At 36.4% G+C, this 24,738-nt stretch overlaps 1 protein-coding gene across 1 annotated transcript in view; it reads right to left on the bottom strand.

Moving 5' to 3' along the window:
- LOC103046808 (complement factor H) overlaps window positions 1–24,738 on the bottom strand; it is a 41,376-nt gene that overhangs the window by 7,028 nt on the left and 9,610 nt on the right. Inside the window, exons 13-27 of the mRNA XM_049465969.1 lie at window positions 21,547–21,735; window positions 19,219–19,311; window positions 18,372–18,551; window positions 17,639–17,831; window positions 12,520–12,533; window positions 9,604–9,798; window positions 9,356–9,529; window positions 9,095–9,268; window positions 8,539–8,730; window positions 8,261–8,434; window positions 6,930–7,094; window positions 2,833–3,015; window positions 1,866–1,958; window positions 823–1,002; window positions 96–283 (exon numbers count right to left, since the gene is read on the bottom strand). Coding sequence (XP_049321926.1) covers window positions 96–283; window positions 823–1,002; window positions 1,866–1,958; window positions 2,833–3,015; window positions 6,930–7,094; window positions 8,261–8,434; window positions 8,539–8,730; window positions 9,095–9,268; window positions 9,356–9,529; window positions 9,604–9,798; window positions 12,520–12,533; window positions 17,639–17,831; window positions 18,372–18,551; window positions 19,219–19,311; window positions 21,547–21,735 — 2,387 coding nt within the window. The remainder of the gene's footprint in view (window positions 1–95; window positions 284–822; window positions 1,003–1,865; window positions 1,959–2,832; window positions 3,016–6,929; window positions 7,095–8,260; window positions 8,435–8,538; window positions 8,731–9,094; window positions 9,269–9,355; window positions 9,530–9,603; window positions 9,799–12,519; window positions 12,534–17,638; window positions 17,832–18,371; window positions 18,552–19,218; window positions 19,312–21,546; window positions 21,736–24,738) is intronic.

Genomic DNA, 24,738 nt, shown 5'->3' on the forward strand with positions numbered 1-24,738 from the left:
ATCAGATACGACACAAACAGGCTTTTCTATCAGTGTATTAAAATCATGTCTTTATCCTCCATCACAGAACTTTAACAGTAAGATGTGGGTCACACACAGCGAGGCAAATTCATCTGCCCATTTTGACACATCTGACGAAGGGCAACTTGGGCATCATGTTTATATCCTCTTTGACATTTAAATGTAATATGATCTCCGTGGCGTGAATAAATTTTTCTTCTATCTCCAATTTGTAGCTGTATGTTACGGGGATCCATATCATGAACGTCCACAGTGCAGGGTTCTGAAATAAATCAATAAATGTTAAAATGAGAATAATACTGGTCACATTTACGCTCAGTACAGACAATAAAGATGGATTAAACAAATGCATAAAATAATTTCATAACACCAAAGCTGCTGTGTATTTTAAACTTTTATCCATGTGAATAAAAACATTTAATAAACTAAACGCAGAAAATCACTGTGCTTTTAAACACATTGTTTTAATCAGATATGTGGTGCAGATGTTATTATATATAGTAAATTCAGATAACAGAGACATTACACCATTACTCACTAGTGCTTTGTTAAAAAACAAGCTTTAATGCAAACTTTGTTTTGAAAATCAAAGGAGAGCTCTTGATAATCATGATCTTTAGAAACCTGTATTTTTTCTGCACATGATTAACTTGCTTATTGGTCTTGCAGTGTTTGCAAACTGAATTTAAAAAAATTTTATATGTGAAAAAACATACATACTAAGTGAATAATCCAGTGACAAAACAAAATGTCACAAAAAGTCATTTTTTATTTACAGATTATAAAAAGATCTGTACTTACCCAAGCATTCCCCTTTTCCTGTCCATCTGCCTTGTCTGCAGGTAAGGTGGGGATCACCAGCCTTAACGTAATAAGCAGGACACTCATACGTAGCTTTTTCACCATCCTCATATTTATCTTTGAATTCCTGCACTGCGTCTTTGATTGGTGAAGGTGAGCCACAAGCACCTGTTCTTGGTGCTAAATCAGAAACACACACAGAAACACACATAACACAAAAATTAAAAAAACACACGTTTTTATAGAAAATATTCTCATTCCCTTATTCAAGCAACATGTGAGATTAACGGTGAATTTACACTGCTCCGACGCGACAACGCACACGGTCGCACTACCCCCCTCCAACCGGTCGCATGTGGGCGTGACAAAGGCTTTCCCTGCGTCGTCCAATTGAATCGTTTTAATAAATGGGAAATGCTTTTTATATAAGCTATTATTATTTCCAATAATTAATAAATATAAATGTGTCTTTATAGATATAAATGTTTGAATGAGCTTCATTACACTGTCTAGTGAGCAGTATATAAGCTGAAAAAAGCTAACTTTTCCAATTAAATTACATATTAATATTTTAAAAACCCACCAGAGACTCCAAAAATCACAGCAGCCTTTCTCCTCGCTGACAGAGTCCCTGTAAATCAGCAGGGATTTTATAAAGCACAGGGAAGCCTGAAACTTCTCTTCCAGGCTTCTCTGGACGCTTGAAAGCGGAACTAAATGTTTTCAGACACTGCGCTGCAGACACGTATCAGGCCAACACCTGGTCTCTGATTGGACAGACGCATCGCGTTGGACGGATTCATTTGCATAAAGTTCAGCTCGGCTCAACTTTTCATCGCATCGCATCCCCCGCTCTCGACGCATCGGACCCATGATGCACCGCGCGAATGCGTCTGACGGAGGCGGCGCTTCCCATTGAAAATGAATGGGATCCGTCGCTGTGCGTTGTCGCGTCGGAGCAGTGTAAATTCACCGTAACACTCAAGTGGATATATTAGCAATGAATAAATAAGCATATGAAGACATCATACTAAGTTTCTTACATTCTTCAGGTGTATCAGTAGCACGCACTGTTGAAGACTCTCTGTCGGGTTGGCTCACATCCTCTTCTCTGTCTGGATTTGAGGGTGTAGATGCTGCAAACAGCAACAGCTTAGTTAAAAAAAATACCTTTTATAATTTTTTGTTTACATAAAATATGGATGTGTGGGTAAAAACACATAGGTATGACTAATCTGACCAGAAAAAAAAGACTTTTTGATAAAGCTCTTTACAAAGTCTTACTATAATACAGAACATTTCTGGGTGGAAAAATAAGAATTGCAGCTGCAAGCACACTTTCAAACTGTGGAGAGACAGCCTACTCATTTGAATAAACCTGCCCCTGAAGGCTGCCTCCACAGAGCTCACACAGTCTATGGCCCCACCCATACAGTCATTGGTCCCACTCCGGCTAGGTGTAGCCCAGCCCTTTTACAATAACCACACCTTTTTTAATAGAGCTGAATAACGTTTTAAAAAACGTATTTTGTGGGGATATAAAAATTTGACTATATAAGCAGAGCTTACACTAGCTGTTGCATTTAAATAATGGAGGTGGAATTACAGTATATTAGAAAAAACGTGATTGAAACCTATAGGGATGGGTGGAGTTACACAGCTTTCTGCAACTGAACAGCAGGGGGCGCCGACCTGTGGTGGCTTCACTTTTGAGAGATGATGCTCTATTCAGTTATACACAGTCTATGGTTTAAACCTGTACATTTATGTAGTGATTGAGTTGCCACTTGTTGCTTTCTATTTTTTTGCTAATAATCTTCACAAATGCAATTTGTGGCTTAACATTTTGCCAAGAAAATCTAATACAATAAAGAAGTGTGTTAATAACGCACTTGGAAAGGCTAGCACTGTGCTGGAGCGTGGAAAAAAGGTCAACATGACAAGTAAGTAAAGTTTTATATTAAATATTAACACACAATACTGCTCAGTGTATAACTTAATTTTACTTACGTATACATGTTGGGTAAATCCAGTTGCCTTGAGAGCAACGAGCAAATTTTGTTCGCTTAAATTTGAAACCCTCTGAACATTTATATTCCACAGTATTTAAGTAGTAGTCCTCGACATTGCTCGTATCCTTAATGGTGGCGTTGTTGATCTCATCTGTTGGTCTTCCACACGTATTTGTGTCCACTAGCATGTAGAGTCATTCAGATTAAAACAGTGAGAAGAACAAATCAATCAATCAAATCACAGCAAATTAAGAGCTACTTGTTTTTTAGGCAATGCAAATCCCATGTACAGTATTCATACCAGTGGCGATTGCTCTAAGACTGCAAGGGAAGCTCAGCTTCCCCTAAAATGTAAAAAAATAAGTGATAAAATATATACTGTTGTGTGTACATGTCACTGATTAAATATGCGCTACACCGCGCTGAGCTTAGTTCAGAATCAGCTTCTTATCACTGGTAACGCCGCGGCTTTCCTCTCACTCATTCCCGCAGCTTCACAGCGCTGCTTTAAACAGTGCACAGACTTCAATAGCGGAGCAAAGTGCGCGTCGAAACGAGACGAGTCATTGGATAAATGCTTTGTCCCGCTTTGTCCCGCCCATCGGACGCTCAGCGTCTCTGGGGGTCTATGGGGCAGTAGGCTGGCCTCGGCTGGCCTGTCTGAGGCGGAGTCCCTTTTTGATTGACAGCGAAATGAGCGAATCAGCGATCTTTTAGTGTAAAACTCCATGATGGGAGCATTTTCATTCTGTTCTGAGCTGAACCGGAGACTTTCCTAATCCTTATAGCGGCATTTTCTTTATTAAAAACGACTAGCGACAAATCGAGCTTCTATTTCTGGTGCTTTTCTGTAGTTGCTTGTGTTTGGAGACTGACTTCTGTACTGTTGTCCATGCCTCTTGATGGAACCATCTCAGGACATAAATGAACAGGGGCCAGTAGTAAGTATTGTGTTATCATTAAAAATAATTAAAATAATTTAAATTAATAAAGGGATTATTTAAAGAAAATAAAAATGTGTGAAATAAATTTACGTGCATTTTTTCCTTTACCAACTTTAAAGATTTTGCGTAATGTTTTTTTTTTACTGATCATTTTATGTTTATTCATGTCATAGCGTCTTTTTTATGTAATTGTTCAATGTAAAGAATGGGTACCTTTTTGTTGTGTAGGGAAAACTTGAAAACAATGCCTTTTGTTTACAAGAAAATAAAAATCTCAGGGAGAGTAGAATTTACGTATAAATAAAACTACATATGTTAAGATGTAGGCCGAAATTGAGCTTCCCCTCCTTGAAAGACCAGCATCCGCCACTGATTCATACCCCTTGAATTGTTCACACTTTCTCCTTAACCACAAACTTAAATGTATTTTATTGAGATTTTAAGTAATATACCAACACAAAGTAGCACACCATTGTGAAGCGGAATGAAAATGATGCATGTTTTTCAATTTTGTAATCAAATAAAAAACTGAAAAGTGTGACTCTGAACCCCCTAAATAAAATCTAGTACAATCAATTGTCTTCAGAAGCTGTGTGTAATTTTGTCTCAGTATAAAAATGAACACCTGTTCTGTAATTCAATTTTGTTAGAGAGCACTAGTGAACAAACAGCATCATGAAGACCAAGAAAGGTCAGAGATGAAGTTGTGGAGTTTAAACCAGGGTTTGGTTATAAAACCATCCATGCTTTGAGCATCGTGGTCATATGTGACCAGTTTGGGGTATTTTGGCCTAATTGAAAAGGGCACTGTGTGGCAGAAAAGTAACACTGTAACACCATTCCCACTGTAACCGTGCGTCCACACCAAACGCGACGCGAGCGACAAAGCAGCCGGAAGTCATTCATTTTCAATGAGAGGGAGCGACACTGGGCGACAGGCAGCGATGCGGCGCGACGCGATGCGAAGCGGGCGGTTTGAGTGACGCGAGAGAGTTGACCAGAACTTAACTTTATGCAAATGAGCAACGACGTGCGGCAGCGATTACCAATCAGAAACAGATTCTCATATGTTCGGCCTGAAATCGCTGCTCTGATTTTCGGTTCCTACTGAAGATTTATTCCGCCAGCAAAACGGAGAGTGGGAACAGAACTGAACTGAGCTGATCTGAGGTAAAATACTCCACTACACCAGCAGCTACCCCACTATACTACTATCCTTACAGAATTACCTTATTTTATAGAAAACTATATATTAAAACTGAGAAAATTATTTATTAAATTAACAGAATGTTTTTTGACAACTAAGGGAATATTTTTTTAATTAACAGAAACGTTTATTGAAACAAAGGGAATTATGTATTAAAGTTAACATAATGATTTATTACAACTGAACAAAGGATTTAATGCATTTAACGTTACGATTTATTCAAACTGAGGTATGGAATTTGGAACGATTTAGTTAAAACTGATGGAATTATGTATTACATCTTACAGATAGATGTATTAAAACTGAGGGAATTATTTAATAAATTAAGAGAAAGACTGTTTATTAAATGAAGAGGATGTTTTAATATATTTAAGTAAATGTAACACCTTAGCCCATGTCTGCCTTGTGTTTCTCCCTCATTTGGTCTCTTGTGCTCCTGCCCCTCTGTTTACCTGTCATGTTTCCCAGTCATGTGCTTCTGTTGTGTTTTGGTCTTGTCTCCGCCCTAGCCCCACCCTGTCATCAGTGATTTGTAACCCCGCCCCCTCTTGATTGATCCTCAGGTGTTTCCAGTTTCCTGTTCCCTCCTCATGTATATCAGCCCGTGTTTCAAGCGTTCTTGGTCTAGTCTTTTGCGTGATTCCTTGCTGTGTGTTTGTCAGGTTGGTTTTGTTTCTAGTTACTGGTTTCTTAGTTTTGTATATACTTTAATCTCATCTTTGTTATTTTAGTTATTTCAGTCTTGTAATTTCGTTTACCCGTGTTTGTTTTCTGTTTATTTTTAGTGAAGCTTTGGTTTATGTTTGTTTGTTTTAGTTTGTTTTAGTTTGTTTATTTAATAAATGATATTATAAATATTTCTGCACTTACGTCCACCCTCTTCATGTGTGACAGTAAACATATATATTACATCCAAGGAATTATTTATTTCATTAAGTTAACTATTTTTAAATTATGGACAAATTATATATATATATATATATATATATATATATATAAGAGAATGATTTACTACATTAAGGAAAATAATGTATTATATTTAAGTGAACCCATTTATTGTAATATGAAATAATTATGTTATATTATTGTACTTAATAGTTATAAAAGGTATAAAGATTTATTGTTTGTGAAACATCTGTACGACTGTTAATGGTTTAGGAATTGTGTAGAACCCTTGTTTCTGTACGTGCCGTATTTGGAAAACTCCCACCAACGAGCTCGTTCTGAGTGAGACGCCCCCAAGCGACTCATCGCCTGTTGGACAGGCGACACACAGCGATTTTATCGCGTTCTGTGTGGACGTACAGTAAAACATGGTGGTGGGAGCATCATGCTGTGAGGAGGCTTTTCTTTAGCAGGAACTGGGAAGCTGGTCAAAGTTAATGGGAAGATAAAACCTGGTGGAGGCTCCAAAAGAGACCGGGAAGGAGATTCACTTTTCATCAAGACAATGACCAAAAACATACAGCCAGAGCTATAGTGGAATGATTTAGAAGATCAAAGAACATTTATGTGTAAGATTGGCCCAGTCAAAGTCCTGACCTAACACCCATTGAACATCTGTGGCAAGATGCTGTTCATAGACGCTCTCCATCCAACCTGCCTGAGCTTGAGCTATTATGCTAAGAAGAATGGACAAAAATCTCAGTCTTTAGATGTGCAAAACTGGTAGAAAAACATAACCCTACAGTGCAGCGAAAGTTGGTTCGACTAACTATTGATAAATGGGGTTAAATACTTTTCATATTCTTGTTTTATCATCATTTTAAAAACCATGTGTAATTTTTTTCCACTTTACAATTATATGCTACTTTGTGTTGGTCTATCACTTAAATCTCAGTTTGTAATTTAATAAGTACTTTTGCAAGCCATTGTAAGCAGCACTATATTCATTTTAATCTTAAGAACTTTAAACAAAGTAAGCAGGAAATTTCATGTACTCACATTCACATCTTGGTGTTGTTGACCAGTCTGAGTTGCTGCAGTAAATTGTTTCCGGCCCCTTCATTGTAAAACCATGTCTGCATCTGTATGTTACCCTATCCCATTCTTGTCGGTCAATATAGAGGACTACAGCATTTTCAACTCGTGGAGGGTGACCACACATTCCTAATGGCATGTATAAAAATAGATTTATATTTTCAGAATGTGTCAGTTTATTGTGAAAATAAGGTTTAAGTTCCACAGGGAGGAGGGTGCAGGTTTGCGCGGCCGTGGGGTTTTGGGGGTACGTGGGGAGGAGCTAAATTGTGTCTTTTGAGAGACTAATTTAGTGATCTAAAGCAAGGCTAAATAGTAACACCTTTGCACTTATTTTTTTTTACAAAAAGTGGCTCACATGACATTCATTCATACTAGAGACCACAACTAGACATTTAAAAATGAATGAAAAAACAATGGAAAGTACCGTCATTTTTTTTTATTCAAATCTGATTCTTTTGGAGGTTCAATTCCACAAAATTGTTGCAACTTACGAGGAGTCTCATTGAATCCCAGATGAACTTATGATTTGAATTTGAGTTTAATATAGTTTACAAGTGTTGTTAAGAATTAACAAAATTTTGGGATATGAACCACGCCTCAATTTCCCGAGCTCCTCCCCCTGGTCCTATATATACCTCCCAGGGGCTTCCCACCTTCGTGACTTTCGACCTCGCACCAGCCTCCACCCTCATCTTCATTACTCACCTAGCTGTGGGTGGGGACCTGGCTTGAGAACCGTCTCAAGCTGTTCTGAACTGTACCCCAAGCTACATAATCACAGTTCCCCTCCCCGCATTGTGTAGGTGGGGTTCATTATAGCATACTATATGATATTATGGTATGCACATATTTTCAGTTTGGTAAACTTTTGCCACTGAAACGTCCCTTAATCTACTGATCAGGAATATACTTCCTTGAATGACCAATTTTGGCAAATAATGTATTGGCTAACATGGGAGATGTGGGAGACTGTGTTTCCTGAATGCCTTTGTAAATCAAAACTTAAAGACTGGGGAAAACAGTATTTGTTGACTCCTCCTCCTGCATCAACTTAAATATTCCAAACCATCAATTTATTCAGTTTGTCTTTAATTTGACAGCCAAAAAATATCGCACAAAAATGTATAGCCAAAACTGCACCTTAACAAAAGAAATCATGTATTTCATTTGTTATGAGATTTTTAAATATTGTAAATAACTGAGAGCTGAGCTGCAATCTCACTTACAATTCATCAAAATCTCATCAGCTCAGAAAAAAAATTATTAGAAGGTCAAAAGCAAACGTGACTTACTTTCACATTGTGGAAGAGGTTTCCATTGTCCTTCAACACACTGGATGTGATATGGGTTTATTCTGAAGCCGCAGTCGCAGTTAAGATTTCCCCAGGCCCCATTTTCAAAGACTTTGTCTGTTTGACTTGGTTTTGCATGAGGAATTTTGGGAAGACCAACACAGGCATCTGAACCTGTCAATATCCAAGAACCAAAAAGACATGAAGTGAGATTCACCTTCTGCTTCACCTGGGGGACTGCACAACTTTAATGTCTTATCTGAAAAGAAAATACTCACGTATACACTGTGGCTTACTATCCACAAAACCCTGCCTGCAGCTCTTTTGTCCCCACCACCCTTCCTCAATTGGCTTATAGCCTTGGTCACATGAGTAGGAGACCCATTGAGATGGTGGGTCTGAATCCAAGTAATGCATAAATCCATTTGTAAATCTGAATGAATTACAGGGCAGCAGAGTGCCTTGTTTAGCTGAAATGCAAAGACAAATCATACAATAAAAAATATAATGCATACATTATTATGAACTCTGTCCATCTCTGCTTCTGAAAGATTTCGTCCCCCCCAAAAAGACAAATAATAAACTTTTAATAATAACGTTGTTGTTTCCTCTGACTATCTCTGACTGGACCATCAAAAAACACAGCGAAAGACAGGAGAGAACCAGAACAGGACGAGAATGTGACAATAATAGTCTGTTATAGTCGCTAACAGCAATGGTTTGCCTTCCTAAAATTATGTTGTGAAAAGATAATGAACGTGAAGTATATGAAAGGCAAGACACCCCCAAATATCACCAAATATCTGTCCAATTTATTAATAAATGGATTCTTACCAGTGCAGGATTTCATATTATCCCATTGTTCATTCCAATTACAATTGATTGAAAACCTCTCAGGTTCATATCCAGGAAGACACTGGTACCGAACAGTTTCATAAAGCTTATATTTGTGCTTTGGGTTCGTCAACGGCTTTGTGTTTTCAATTGTTGGTGCAAGACACCCTTTCTCTGAAAGACAGCAAAGACTTATTTCAGTTTTCTCCACTTTGAAATAAGAAACTAATGAACCACACAGTGTTTAATAGAGGATCTTACCAATACACAGAGGATTTGGGACCCAGCCATCCATTGTACATTCGGCCCTTTTAGCTGCTGGCTTATAACCTCTTTGACAACTATATGACTTAGTGACCCCCAGTCTTCTGTCTGCACTGAAGGTGTATTCAGGCCAATACACATGCTGGTCATATGGAATTTCACAGCCAATATCTGAAAGAAGTTTTCTGTATATCATTTCAGAAGCAATAATAGTTGTGCAGATTTTGTATGTTTGAAGTTTTTACCTTCACACGCAGGAGGGGATTCCCAGTGACCGTCGTCTTTGCATTTAATCCATCCAGATGTTTTTTTCACTACACTCAACCAGTAATTTTTTGCACAGATAACCTCTACACTCTCTTCAGCCTTAAACAAATTTTTCCCTTCGGGATTTGTTCTTTCAATTCCAATTGTAGCAGGCCCAAGCGAACAGTGGATCTCTGTTGTAGACAAAGTGAGACAAAACAGAGCAGTTGACCTTCTCTCAAAGAAATGTAAAAGGGTTTTAATACACTTACAATTAGTCCTATAGGAAATGTACTAATCAACAGCAATTTTAAATTTTCACGACTAGAACTTTTCCTGTCCTAGTGTCTGCAAAAGGAGAGCTCAAACTTGACACACCACAAAGTTAAAACTGACAGAAACATACAGAGATCTGCACTAGGCATCTTTTCTAGCTAATGTCCGCTTCCTTAACAACACACTGGGCAAACGCAGTTAATCTAAACTTGATTTTTTTGTTAATATACTCAACCATAATTTTTTTGGAAAGCATCTATTATTTTTGTTTTATCTCACAATTGTGTGCTTCTTTGTGTTGGTATACCAGTCAAAATCCCAATAATATGCTTTTAAGTTTATGGTATTAATGTGACAAAATATGTTTAAGGAGTATGAATAATTTTGCAAGCCTCTGGAAGTAGCACTACATTCATTTTAATCATAACAACAATAAACAGTACAGTAATCACCAGCATACTAATGGTATGGATGGTCACCCTCCACCATTTTGTTTATGCTGTTGCTTACTGTATTTTTTTCAACTGTATATTAAACTTTTCAAATGCATCAGTATATTGTAAAAAAATAGGGTAATATTTTTGTTAAATTATATCATTGCGTTTTAAGAGAAATTCATGCAGTATTAAACATTGAAATATATATACAGATGTGGGAAAAAGTGTTTGACCCCTTCCTGATTTCCAGATTTTTTGCATGTTTGTCACACTTAAATGTTTCGCAACATCAAACTAATTTAAATATTAATCAAAGACAACACAGGTAAACACAAAATGCTATTTTTAAATGAAGGTGTTTATTATTAAGGATAATTATTAGGTATCAGTAACGCATATTAACTTCCGCAGTAATCTCCCAGGGTTTTTCTTGGATTTTGGATTATTTTTCTGGAGCGGTTCGCTTGTGGTGATTACGTGATCTGCTACTCGTTCTGACCCCGCTAACATAAATAATTATTTTTAATTTAGCTAAAGTGCTGATAAATTTAATCTGATATATTAGCCAGATAATATACTGATATAAAGAAATGCGGTCTCTGCTGCTGCTTCATGCTGTTTACACACTAAGAGCGCGGTATGTGCAGCGTTCACTGCTCACATCTGCACTGCACATCCCATTGAAAATACAGTTTGAAAGCATGGCGGCAATTTTTCAGTGTTCTGTGTTAAAGCAGCTTCACACCACAGAGATATATTGTTAGAATATTGTTGTGATTATTCTGATTACATTTTTGAATCGAACGACACTACTAATATATATATCAATGTGAAATGAAGCCGCTGTTTTTAATCAAAATTCACAAACCAGCTCATTCACCTTAATGGGCTCTCCTTGCTATGTAAACAGTAGGTCAGTACAACATGTTAAAATACTGTATTGTATGTTGTACAATACGTTGGTAATATAATTATTGCAACAGCTCTAGTTAAAGTACAGTCATTCTTTTTTAAGCAACTCAAATGTACTTTAATGTATCTTGAATGTCATGATTGTATCTGGGTAAGACCTAATTGAAAGTTCAATTCCCTTAAATTGTTTCAACTTACAGGGAGTCTAGTTTAATATAGTACAACTATATAAAAAAAGGGTCGCAGGCACCACTGGTGATAGAGACGCACAAAGGGGTGGAACAATTGGATGGCCAAATTGGGAGAAAAATGGGGGGAAAAAATCAGAAATAAAATTATTAATAAGAAAAAGACAAACATTTTACAAAATCACTGTCACAATTTGGAGAATATTATCATCATCTGTTGATCTGTATTGAGAGTTGTGCAGTTGTTACCTCAATGAATTAGCTTGGTAGCTAGTAGAAAATTAACTATGAATATAACAGTGTTGTAGAGTAAGCTCATATTGCAGAAGAATCATTCACTTTGTGATAGAAGCACCATATTTGGCATAAATAATGAACTAGACCTACATTACCTGGAAATTCAAGATGGCGGCCATTTCAAAAAGTATATTTATTAGGAAACTTTAGGTTAAGTTTTGTCATGATAGACAGTTGGAGAAAAGTTAGTTACAATATATGATATAAGCTGCTGTGTAATACAAGAGAGCGATATGAATACAATTGCAACTAGAGGCTATCTGTGTCATAATTGTCAGTAATAATCAGCAATGGTTTGCCTACCTAACAAAAGATAATGCATTCTAAATAAAAGATGCACTTATTTCCAACAAACCAAAGCAAAGTTGCAGCCTTCAGAAGGAAAAGGAAATACCATATTCATTACACTTAAGTAGTATCCATACTCCAGACATAATTTTTTATTATTATTAATATATACATTTTTAAGCACGTCTACAACGTATAATGGATGCAATGGTTATACATACTACTTTGTATATATATACTATGATTTAAGTGTGCATAAAGTATGCATACTTTTCTTTAACATTGTCTTTGTCTTATATAGGTAAACAACTGCATGTCACTTTAACAGAGCCTAAACCAGGATAACTGTAAACATTCTGCAGCCATATAATTATAATATTAAATTATAATACTTAATTCATTAGATCAAATGAGTATTGCTAAACTGATCCTATAAATAGATTATTGTTTTCAATCTTTATTTTTATTGATGATTTGCTAATTACTATAAGAAAACACACAAGAAGAAAAACCTTACCACTCCGTGTAGAGCTGTAAATACAGAAAAGGAAGAAAAGACGTGGAATGAAAAAACTCCCCTTCATTGTTTTCGATGGTAGTCAGTGAGACTGAGCAATCTCTGCTTTCAGCAAGACTAAAGTTTCTAAACTAAGCTCCACCTACTCCTGTAGGTTGGGCTTAGTAAAAAGTAAGCCCTACTGGGGTCAGGTGAAAAGTTAACAAGACAAAATAAACTTTAAAGAACCAATAAGGATTAGACTTTCAGTAGTAAATGATTAAATTATCAAGATGTGTCGTCCCATATTAAGGAAACATGCAAAGTTCCTATTCATTCATATCAGTCAGCTCTTGTTTCTTACTACAAATGTGTGGTATAAAAGTACTGAAAAATTGTAATTAAGTAAAATTACCTTTACTTTGCTAAAATTCTACTCAAGTAAAAGTAAAAGTACCCATCTAAAAATCTACTCAAGTAAAAGTAAAAAAGTACTCAATTTAAAATACACTTTGAGTAAAAGTTACATAGTTATTTTTAATTATTTGATGTAAAAAAAGTACAAATCACTACTATTCAAAACTATTATTCCACATAATAATTTGGAGCTTTCAGGAAGTATTTGTTCAGACCACCCCATAAAACATTTTCAAGAACAAGTGGAATAGGTTTTTATGGTCCATTTTTTTTTCTTTACTGTTACAAAGTTATGGTCATATATGTGACTATAAATTGTATTATTATAGTTTTACAGTTCATTATTATTTTTTTAACTTGCCATTGCTATGCTTTAACTGCTAATTACATGTTTTTTTTTAACATTCAAGCAGATTGTTTAATGTTCCCAAAAAAACTTAAGGAATTATCATTAAAAACATGAAATCATACAAAAAAGAATGAGCAGTGCCGTAAAGAAGCACATATCGGTGGGTAGCACAACTCGACAGAACACCGCCCCAAGCTGTGCACACAGACCCCAGGCAGCTGATTTACACAGCGTCTCTGCTGCTAACCGAAATAAACATTGCTAGGAAAAGTTCAGCTGCGCTGCCATGGAGAACAAAACTCAGCACAAACTATGTGTGATAAAATCAGCGGAACATAAACACAACAAACATTATGAGGCATTTCTTTCACCACCAAGTCTTTTAGAAAGGTAAACTCAGTTTGTGGACGCAGGTTAAGCACGTAAAGTAGCGCAGCTTCGTTAACTTGTTAGCTAACCTAAGCAGGCAGTTTGATATGTCTTCAGTTTAGTTCAGCGTTGTTTAATGTCTAAAAGGGATCTATGTAATCCATGATCATTAGCTAAAGTATTTAGGTTATATTCTCCTCAATCGCCTGTTAACATCGCACCGACAGATGCATTTCATACAGCTTTCAGTGAATTTAATATACTATTAATTTAGGCGTTAATACATGTTAGCTAATTAATAAACACACAGGACAACAACACCTTTCGTCTCCATTAACCTTTACTATTTTTCAGAAAACCATGAAGGCTGAATTCTGACAAAGACTTTGCTTAGGTTGTACAATTTTTATTAAAGGGATTATTTAAAAATTAAAAATTACTCATAAAATCTACTCAATTACAGTAATGTGAGTAAATACGTTACTTTACACCTCTGGTGGTATATCAGAATTCTCTGTGGGTGTGGCCTCTGATTCTGCCTGCTGATCATTCCCCAACAGGGAGGTTGCCAGGTTTATCACAAACATTAGGTTAGCATACTAGGGACAGGCATTTCAATAAATAAGCAAGGTCAGATTGCTAGATTATTTATCTGTCTACTGTGTAAAATAGCTAAATGCAGCTAACAGTGAATAAAGCTAACTGCTAACTACAGACAAAGTGATAAAAAATCCACATAAGCTGCTTTATAACGTTGCTTACCATGGTAAAATTTATTAAACTCTTCTTGCACTCATTCGTGTAGGTTCTGTGTTCTGTGTTAGGTTCGCTAGCCTGGCAACCCGAGTGAGCTTTGCATCTGTGGAGGGGTGGGCGGAGCAGACAACTCTATCCAGTATATTGAAATTGAATATTTTCTACTGATTGCTTCTTTAAGTTAGACTACCTGTAAAATACATTCCTTTTATTTTGTTATTTTTACAGATAAAATTAACAGCAGTGGGAATGAAATTTACTGTTAAATCAGTTCACTGTTAGCACTGTGCCTTTTGACCCTTAAACTTTCATAAAGTTACTTAAGATTTTGAATTCTTTCAGAATATTTATCATATTTATAAGACTTCCGACTGCACAGAAATCATACTTTACCAGATTAATCACTTTTACATTTCACTTTGTATTTCTGTGATGTATTGCCATGTCAGGGTGCACCATTTTAGTGAAAGCTGGCAAAACGTGCTCGGCTTAGAGTTGCAGACAGTTAATGGTGACCAGGGCCGCTGCTAAGGTTTTGGAGGCCCTAAGCATAACTGGTCAGGGAGCCCCCCCCCCCCCCCCCCCCCAAAAAATAAAAAAAAAAAAACACACACACACACACAAACACAAAAGGTTTATGCAAAATTTTACTATTTATTAAAATTACACATGTAACTGTGAATATTTACAACGTTATAAGTAAGGCCAATAACAGTGAAGAACAGCAGAAGAGTACTATTTATAATGTATAAATAATAAATGAAACGATGCATGTCTATTTTAAGCAGTGGACACGTCATTTACACAAGCCAGCCTTAAAGGTTATGAAATTATCGTTTATATTCGTGGTGTATTTATATCAGCCTGTCAAAATCTATAGAGCTGTCTGATCCTGCTGTCATACAGACAATTTGGATAGTGCACTGACTGCATTAGTCAATAGGTAGGCTACTCTGTTTATTAATTTCTTATTAAAGTCACTAAAAATCTTCAAACTACACTACTACTATTTGCAAACGTGCCACGTGCCTTGCAATACCCAGATTAGTTTCTAGTTAAGCGTTTAAAGCTACCAAATCAGCAAAGCCAACGTAACTAGCTCAGGCAACACCACTGAACATGAAGTAATCAAAACTATTTAAACCTTTATCATCGAAGTTACTCACCAGAAAGGGATGCATGGGCCTCATCTTTCTGCTTCTTTTTCTTCTTCTCAGCTCCAGACTCAAACCGTCGCTTCATAGTTGAATTACCATTTAGTAGCAACTTCGCGCGGTGAACTTGTCTCCTGCCAAACTCAAGTAGCGTTGCTACTTTAGTTAGGACTAAGGTTGCCAGATAAGTTACGATTTTTCATCCTATTTGTTTATTTTATTTTAAGTTTTTAACTTACACAAATATTGCACTGGACAAGTTTTTGTATAGAATGGCCACATACACTTTAAAAATGGTTAAACATGCGCAAGATTTAGCGCCTCCATGCATTTTTTGATTATTTATTTGACTGGAAAATGTCACATCTGGCAACAACCAACAGAGCAAACCGAGCCGTGCCATTTCAGGCAATAGGGGTGGGGGCATTATATTATGCACAAAAATAATAACGTGCCGCTTTTAAGTAGTAGAGTAGGTGCCCCATGCAATGTTTAAAGACAAAAAAGATGAGCGTATCATAAATAATTCACATTGGGTTTTAAATTTAATAATGTCATAATTTCAACACATTTCATTCTCAGTCCATTTGGCTCCCTGCAACTGCAAAATGGTTGAGGCCTAACGCTGGCTGCGTTGTCTGCGTATGCAGAGCGGCGGCCCTGATGGTGACTTGCATATAATGTTCCTGTCAAAAATGTGGACATACCTCTTCTTATTCAACGTGATAACCCCATAACTCCTTGACTGATGCTGGGTTTTGGTCTTGTTGCAGATAACAGTTCTGATGGTCCTTTTACTCCTGATTCTAAAGCTCATGGTGTCCGATCTGCAATACTGATTGGTCTGACAGGATACTAATTTGAATACTGATTTCCTATAATTACAATAATGATTTTTATTTATCCTATTTTTGGCCCTAAATTGGCCAATGGGTGGAGAGTAGTGTTTCATGCAAAATCATTGAGATCGTTTTGGCCAATTGTGGACTGGTTTGTTATCACCTATTCTTTAATATTGAGATATTCTAATAACATCTACATCAACATGTGGATGAGAGTAAGAATTAAAGTGACTGGTGATTAAAAAAAAGAATTAGATGACAAAACCACATTCCCTCGACAATAATATACTGTATACCAGTGTTTTCCCATCAGCCACCTCCCCACCACTACTGCCCCCCCCCCCCCCCCCCCACTTATCAGAGCAAATACATACCCCTGTCACCGGTCACTAGATTTGACTCAAATCCTGCCAATATATGTACACATAAACATTCTCCCACTCACTGTAGAAGCTCCAAATTTACACAAGATTTGACCCCAACAAGGTCTCTACAAGTGAATCATTAACAAAAGATAATGATTCCAGAATAAAAGATACACTTATTTATACACTTATAACAAAAGTCGCTGCTTTTCCCTCACGCTGTGCTCCAGCTCATCCCAAATCTCCTCAAATCATCATCTCAGCTGGGTTTAGATCAGGGGATTGTGGAGACAAAACACTTTTTTGTTTATTATGTAATTTTATTTGTGTCTTTTAATTGTTTTGATGTCATTAATAATAATCTACAATGTAAAAAATAAAAATAAAAAATACATTAAGGTGTGTACAAATGTTTGATTGGGCCCAGGTTGGTTAATTACAATGTAAGTGTGGCATCTATTGAATCTATTGAATTATTTTTTCACGTTTTTTTCTTCATTTAAACTATTCTGATAAATGTAGAGATAAAAATGAAAAAGTAAACATTGTGATTTTGTTTTATTGCATTTGGTGAAGAATACATCATACAGATTAAACAACACTCAGCAACAAAACTGTATGAATATTTCCAGAGTAAAGGAGGAAGACTTCAGTTATTAAAGTGATTCATGTCTCCTCATCTATCATATTTAGAATACTGGACAGAACACAATCCATTATTCTAATTGCTAATTGTACAGAAGTTTATTCAAATTTAATTAAATTATCTTATTCATTGTCTCCTCTGTTCTTTACAAAATCAGATACGACACAAACAGGCTTTTCTATCAGTGTATTAAAATCATGTCTTTATCCTCCATCACAGAACTTTAACAGTAAGATGTGGGTCACACACAGCGAGGCAAATTCATCTGCCCATTTTGACATATCTGACGAAGGGGAACTAGGCCATCATGTTTATATTCTTGTTGACATTTAAATGTAATATGATCTCCGTGGCGTGAATACATTTTTATTCTATCTCCTCTCAGTAGCTGTATGTTACGGGGATCCATATCATGAACGTCCACAGTGCAGGGTTCTGAAATAAATCAATAAATGTTAAAATGAGAATAATACTGGTCACATTTACGCTCAGTACAGACAATAAAGATGGATTAAACAAATGCATAAAATAATTTCATAACACCAAAGCTGCTGTGTATTTTAAACTTTTATCCATGTGAATAAAAACATTTAATAAACTAAACGCAGAAAATTCACTGTGCTTTTAAACACATTGTTTTAATCAGATATGTGGTGCAGATGTTATTATATATAGTAAATTCAGATAACAGAGACATTACACCATTACTCACTATTGCTTTGTTAAAAAACAAGCTTTAATGCAAACTTTGTTTTGAAAATCAAAGGAGAGCTCTTGATAATCATGATCTTTAGAAACCTGTATTTTTTCTGCACATGATTAACTTGCTTATTGGTCTTGCAGTGTTTGCAAACTGAATTAAAATTTTCTTTATATGTGAAAAAACATACATACTAAGTGAATAATCCAGTGACAAAACAAAATGTCACAAAAAGTCATTTTTTATTTACAGATTATAAAAAGATCTGTACTTACCCAAGCATTCCCCTTTTCCTGTCCATCTGCCTTGTCTGCAGGTAAGGTGGGGATCACCAGCCTTAACGTAATAAGCAGGACACTCATACGTAGCTTTTTCACCATCCTCATATTTATCTTTGAATTCCTGCACTGCGTCTTTGATTGGTGAAGGTGAGCCACAAGCACCTGTTCTTGATGCTAAATCAGAAACACACACAGAAACACACAAAACACAAAAATTAAAAAACACACGTTTTTATAGAAAATATTCTCATTCCCTTATTCAAGCAACATGTGAGATTAACACTCAAGTGCAGGGCCGCTGCTAAGGTTTTGGAGGCCCTAAGCATAACTGGTTATTTTAAGTTTTTAACTTACACAAATATTGCACTGGACAAGTTTTTGTATAGAATGGCCACATACACTTTAAAAATGGTTAAACATGCGCAAGATTTAGCGCCTCCATGCATTTTTTGATTATTTATTTGACTGGAAAATGTCACATCTGGCAACAACCAACAGAGCAAACCGAGCCGTGCCATTTCAGGCAATAGGGGTGGGGGCATTATATTATGCACAAAAATAATAACGTGCCGCTTTTAAGTAGTAGAGTAGGTGCCCCATGCAATGTTTAAAGACAAAAAAGATGAGCGTATCATAAATAATTCACATTGGGTTTTAAATTTAATAATGTCATAATTTCAACACATTTCATTCTCAGTCAATTTGGCTCCCTGCAACTGCAAAATGGTTGAGGCCTAACGCTGGCTGCGTTGTCTGCGTATGCAGAGCGGCGGCCCTGCTCAAGTGGATATATTAGCAATGAATAAATAAGCATATGGAGACTTCATACTAAGTTTCTTACATTCTTCAGGTGTATCAGTAGCACGCACTGTTGAAGACTCTCTGTCGGGTTGGCTCACATCCTCTTCTCTGTCTGGATTTGAGGGTGTAGATGCTGCAAACAGCAACAGCTTAGTTAAAAAAAATACCTTTTATAATTTTTTTGTTTATATAAAATATGGATGTGTGGGTAAAAACACATAGGTATGACTAATCTGACCAGAAAAAAAAGACTTTTTGATAAAGCTCTTTACAAAGTCTTACTATAATATAGAACATTTCTGGGTGGAAAAATAAGAATTGCAGCTGCAAGCACACTTTTAAACTTTTGCAACTGTTTTGGAGTCTTTTTGATAAGGAACATTTAGCAAGATTTCAGCCCCTGACCTGCAAGTACACATTCATTCATTCATTCATTCATTCATTCATTCATTCAATAGGGACTTCCCAGAATCCGTCTGAAGTCAAAAATATATTGGTAAATTAGCAAGGTTTATTTATACATATTTAGAGCGTCTCATTATCTCTGTTTATATTCCTACATATACATCCTATCTGTATGTAGGAATATAAACAGAGATAATGAGACGCTCTAAATATTTATAAATAAACCTTGCTAATATATTTTTGACTTCAGATAAAAAAAACCCTTTTGAAATCTGTTTATCCTGTAATTGTTATTTGGAAGGCTGTATTTGGAGACATTATGATTTTTGGTGACTAGGGTTAGGTGGAATTACTGGAGATATTTATTTATTTATTTACTTTTGGGTCATTTACATTGGTTTTGAGCTATATTGAGAAGATTTTTTTTTTCCACTGGGAGTTTTTTTTTTCTTCACTTTTTTGGTTAATCTTTAATAAAACTCAAACCATTATAGTTAGCTCAGTAAAATCTTGGCCGCTTATAGACAAGTAAAGCATCTGTATAACAGAATTAATTTGATATCATCATGAACTTTGAAGATATGAAGAAATGTGTTGGACAAAAGTAGGCTTTTTTGGGGGGGTGGTGGTGGTGAAAATACAGTATATAATCAGTAAGAAGCTATTTAAGTTACCAAATACTGACCACTGTGAAAAGGGTTAAAGTTAAGGATAATTAATGAGGATAATTGGATAATGAGACATGAATGAAAGACATGGATGTTACACACTGTGAACCTCAAATAGTGTTCTAGGAAAACCCACACCTATGTAAGTTGTGAGGTGTTGTCTTGTGAGAGAAGTTATTGCATTATCAGAGCGAGGTCTGATAGTAAGAGCCAGAAGAATGGAACGTTCCATTTCTGAAGTTGTGTGGGCATTTAACATTCCTCGATCCACAGGGTCACGTGTGTATGGGAATACATCATAGAAGGCATTACCACCCAGAGTGGACAGTGCAGTGGATGGTAATGATAGTGACTGGCACCATCTGGCTAGACCTGTCCATGTGTACAGACATGCAAGCACATGCCCTGCAGGTCAGCACAACATTCTTCAACTTTTGTGAAATGTGGCAAAAGTCATGGGACACAATACTAGTTTAAACCAGAGACTGTAAAAAAAGACTCTGTGTCGCTGTACCCATTCATTCAAAGAAAATGAAGGCAAAAGCTTCCGCCATGTTAGCGATCCTGAAACCCGAGTCTGCACAGTAGAGACCAGAGGAGGAGAAAGACTGTGGAGAGACAGCCTACTCATTTGAATAAACCTGCCCCTGAAGGCTGCCTCCACAGAGCTCACACAGTCTATGGCCCCACCGATACAGTCATTGGTCCCACTCCGGCTAGGTGTAGCCCAGCCCTTTTACAATAACCACACCTTTTTTAATAGAGCTGAATAACGTTTTAAAAAACGTATTTTGTGGGGATATAAAAATTTGACTATATAAGCAGAGCTTACACTAGCTGCTGCATTTAAATAATGGAGGTGGAATTACAGTATATTAGAAAAAACGTGATTGAAAGTCGGCTGTTTTGCCATTGAAACCTATAGGGATGGGTGGGGTTACACAGCTTTCTGCAACTGAACAGCAGGGGGCGCCGACCTGTGGTGGCTTCACTTTTGAGAGATGATGCTCTATTCAGTTATACACAGTCTATGGTTTAAACCTGTACATTTATGTAGTGATTGAGTTGCCACTTGTTGCTTTCTATTTTTTTGCTAATAATCTTCACAAATGCAATTTGTGGCTTAACATTTTGCCAAGAAAATCTAATACAATAAAGAAGTGTGTTAATAACGCACTTGGAAAGGCTAGCACTGTGCTGGAGCGTGGAAAAAAGGTCAACATGACAAGTAAGTAAAGTTTTATATTAAATATTAACACACAATACTGCTCAGTGTATAACTTAATTTTACTTACGTATACATGTTGGGTAAATCCAGTTGCCTTGAGAGCAACGAGCAAATTTTGTTCGCTTAAACTTGAAACCCTCTGAACATTTATATTCCACAGTATTTACGTATAAGTAGTAGTCCTCGACATTGCTCGTATCCTTAATGGTGGCGTTGTTGATCTCATCTGTTGGTCTTCCACACGTATTTGTGTCCACTAGCATGTAGAGTCATTCATATTAAAACAGTGAGAAGAACAAATCAATCAATCAAATCACAGCAAATTAAGAGCTACTTGTTTTTTAGGCAATGCAAATCCCATGTACAGTATTCATACCAGTGGCGATTGCTCTAAGACTGCAAGGGAAGCTCAGCTTCCCCTAAAATGTAAAAAAATAAGTGATAAAATATATACTGTTGTGTGTACATGTCACTGATTAAATATGCGCTACACCGCACTGAGCTTAGTTCAGAATCAGCTTCTTATCACTGGTAACGCCGCGGCTTTCCTCTCACTCATTCCCGCAGCTTCACAGCGCTGCTTTAAACAGTGCACAGACTTCAATAGCGGAGCAAAGCGCGCGTCGAAACGAGACGAGTCATTGGATAAATGCTTTGTCCCGCTTTGTCCCGCCCATCGGACGCTCAGCGTCTCTGGGGGTCTATGGGGCAGTAGGCTGGCCTCGGCTGGCCTGTCTGAGGCGGAGTCCCTTTTTGATTGACAGCGAAATGTGCGAATCAGCGATCTTTTAGTGTAAAACTCCATGATGGGAGCATTTTCATTCTGTTCTGAGCTGAACCGGAGACTTTCCTAATCCTTATAGCGGCATTTTCTTTATTAAAAACGACTAGCGACAAATCGAGCTTCTATTTCTGGTGCTTTTCTGTAGTTGCTTGTGTTTGGAGACTGACTTCTGTACTGTTGTCCATGCCTCTTGATGAAACCATCTCAGGACATAAATGAACAGGGGCCAGTAGTAAGTATTGTGTTATCATTAAAAATAATTAAAATAATTTAAATTAATAAAGGGATTATTTTAAAAAAATAAAAATGTGTGAAATAAATTTACGTGCATTTTTTCCTTTACCAACTTTAAAGATTTTGCGTAATGTTTTTTTTTTACTGATCATTTTATGTTTATTCATGTCATAGCGTCTTTTTTATGTAATTGTTCAATGTAAAGAATGGGTACCTTTTTGTTGTGTAGGGAAAACAATGCCTTTTGTTTACAAGAAAATAAAAATCTCAGGGAGAGTAGAATTTACGTATAAATAAAACTACATATGTTAAGATGTAGGCCGAAATTGAGCTTCCCCTCCTTGAAAGACCAGCATCCGCCACTGATTCATACCCCTTGAATTGTTCACACTTTCTCCTTAACCACAAACTTAAATGTATTTTATTGAGATTTTAAGTAATATACCAACACAAAGTAGCACACCATTGTGAAGCGGAATGAAAATGATGCATGTTTTTCAATTTTGTAATCAAATAAAAAACTGAAAAGTGTGACTCTGAACCCCCTAAATAAAATCTAGTACAATCAATTGTCTTCAGAAGCTGTGTGTAATTTTGTCTCAGTATAAAAATGAACACCTGTTCTGTAATTCAATTTTGTTAGAGAGCACTAGTGAACAAACAGCATCATGAAGACCAAGAAAGGTCAGAGATGAAGTTGTGGAGTTTAAACCAGGGTTTGGTTATAAAACCATCCATGCTTTGAGCATCGTGGTCATATGTGACCAGTTTGGGGTATTTTGGCCTAATTGAAAAGGGCACTGTGTGGCAGAAAAGTAACACTGTAACACCATTCCCACTGTAACCGTGCGTCCACACCAAACGCGACGCGAGCGACAAAGCAGCCGGAAGTCATTCATTTTCAATGAGAGGGAGCGACACTGGGCGACAGGCAGCGACGCGGCGCGACGCGATGCGAAGTGGGCGGTTTGAGTGACGCGAGAGAGTTGACCAGAACTTAACTTTATGCAAATGAGCAACGACGTGCGGCGGCGATTACCAATCAGAAACAGATTCTCATATGTTCGGCCTGAAATCGCTGCTCTGATTTTCGGTTCCTACTGAAGATTTATTCCGCCAGCAAAACGGAGAGTGGGAACAGAACTGAACTGAGCTGATCTGAGGTAAAATACTCCACTACACCAGCAGCTACCCCACTATACTACTATCCTTACAGAATTACCTTATTTTATAGAAAACTATATATTAAAACTGAGAAAATTATTTATTAAATTAACAGAATGTTTTTTGACAACTAAGGGAATATTTTTTTAATTAACAGAAACGTTTATTGAAACAAAGGGAATTATGTATTAAAGTTAACATAATGATTTATTACAACTGAACAAAGGATTTAATGCATTTAACGTTACGATTTATTCAAACTGAGGTATGGAATTTGGAACGATTTAGTTAAAACTGATGGAATTATGTATTACATCTTACAGATAGATGTATTAAAACTGAGGGAATTATTTAATAAATTAAGAGAAAGACTGTTTATTAAATGAAGAGGATGTTTTAATATATTTAAGTAAATGTAACACCTTAGCCCATGTCTGCCTTGTGTTTCTCCCTCATTTGGTCTCTTGTGCTCCTGCCCCTCTGTTTACCTGTCATGTTTCCCAGTCATGTGCTTCTGTTGTGTTTTGGTCTTGTCTCCGCCCTAGCCCCACCCTGTCATCAGTGATTTGTAACCCCGCCCCCTCTTGATTGATCCTCAGGTGTTTCCAGTTTCCTGTTCCCTCCTCATGTATATCAGCCCGTGTTTCAAGCGTTCTTGGTCTAGTCTTTTGCGTGATTCCTTGCTGTGTGTTTGTCAGGTTGGTTTTGTTTCTAGTTACTGGTTTCTTAGTTTTGTATATACTTTAATCTCATCTTTGTTATTTTAGTTATTTCAGTCTTGTAATTTCGTTTACCTGTGTTTGTTTTCTGTTTATTTTTAGTGAAGCTTTGGTTTATGTTTGTTTGTTTTAGTTTGTTTTAGTTTGTTTATTTAATAAATGATATTATAAATATTTCTGCACTTACGTCCACCCTCTTCATGTGTGACAGTAAACATATATATTACATCCAAGGAATTATTTATTTCATTAAGTTAACTATTTTTAAATTATGGACAAATTATATATATATATATATATATATATATAAGAATGATTTACTACATTAAGGAAAATAATGTATTATATTTAAGTGAAC

Source organism: Astyanax mexicanus, chromosome 16 (genome assembly GCF_023375975.1).
Source record: "Astyanax mexicanus isolate ESR-SI-001 chromosome 16, AstMex3_surface, whole genome shotgun sequence".
NCBI classification, from domain to species: Eukaryota; Metazoa; Chordata; class Actinopteri; order Characiformes; family Acestrorhamphidae; genus Astyanax; species Astyanax mexicanus.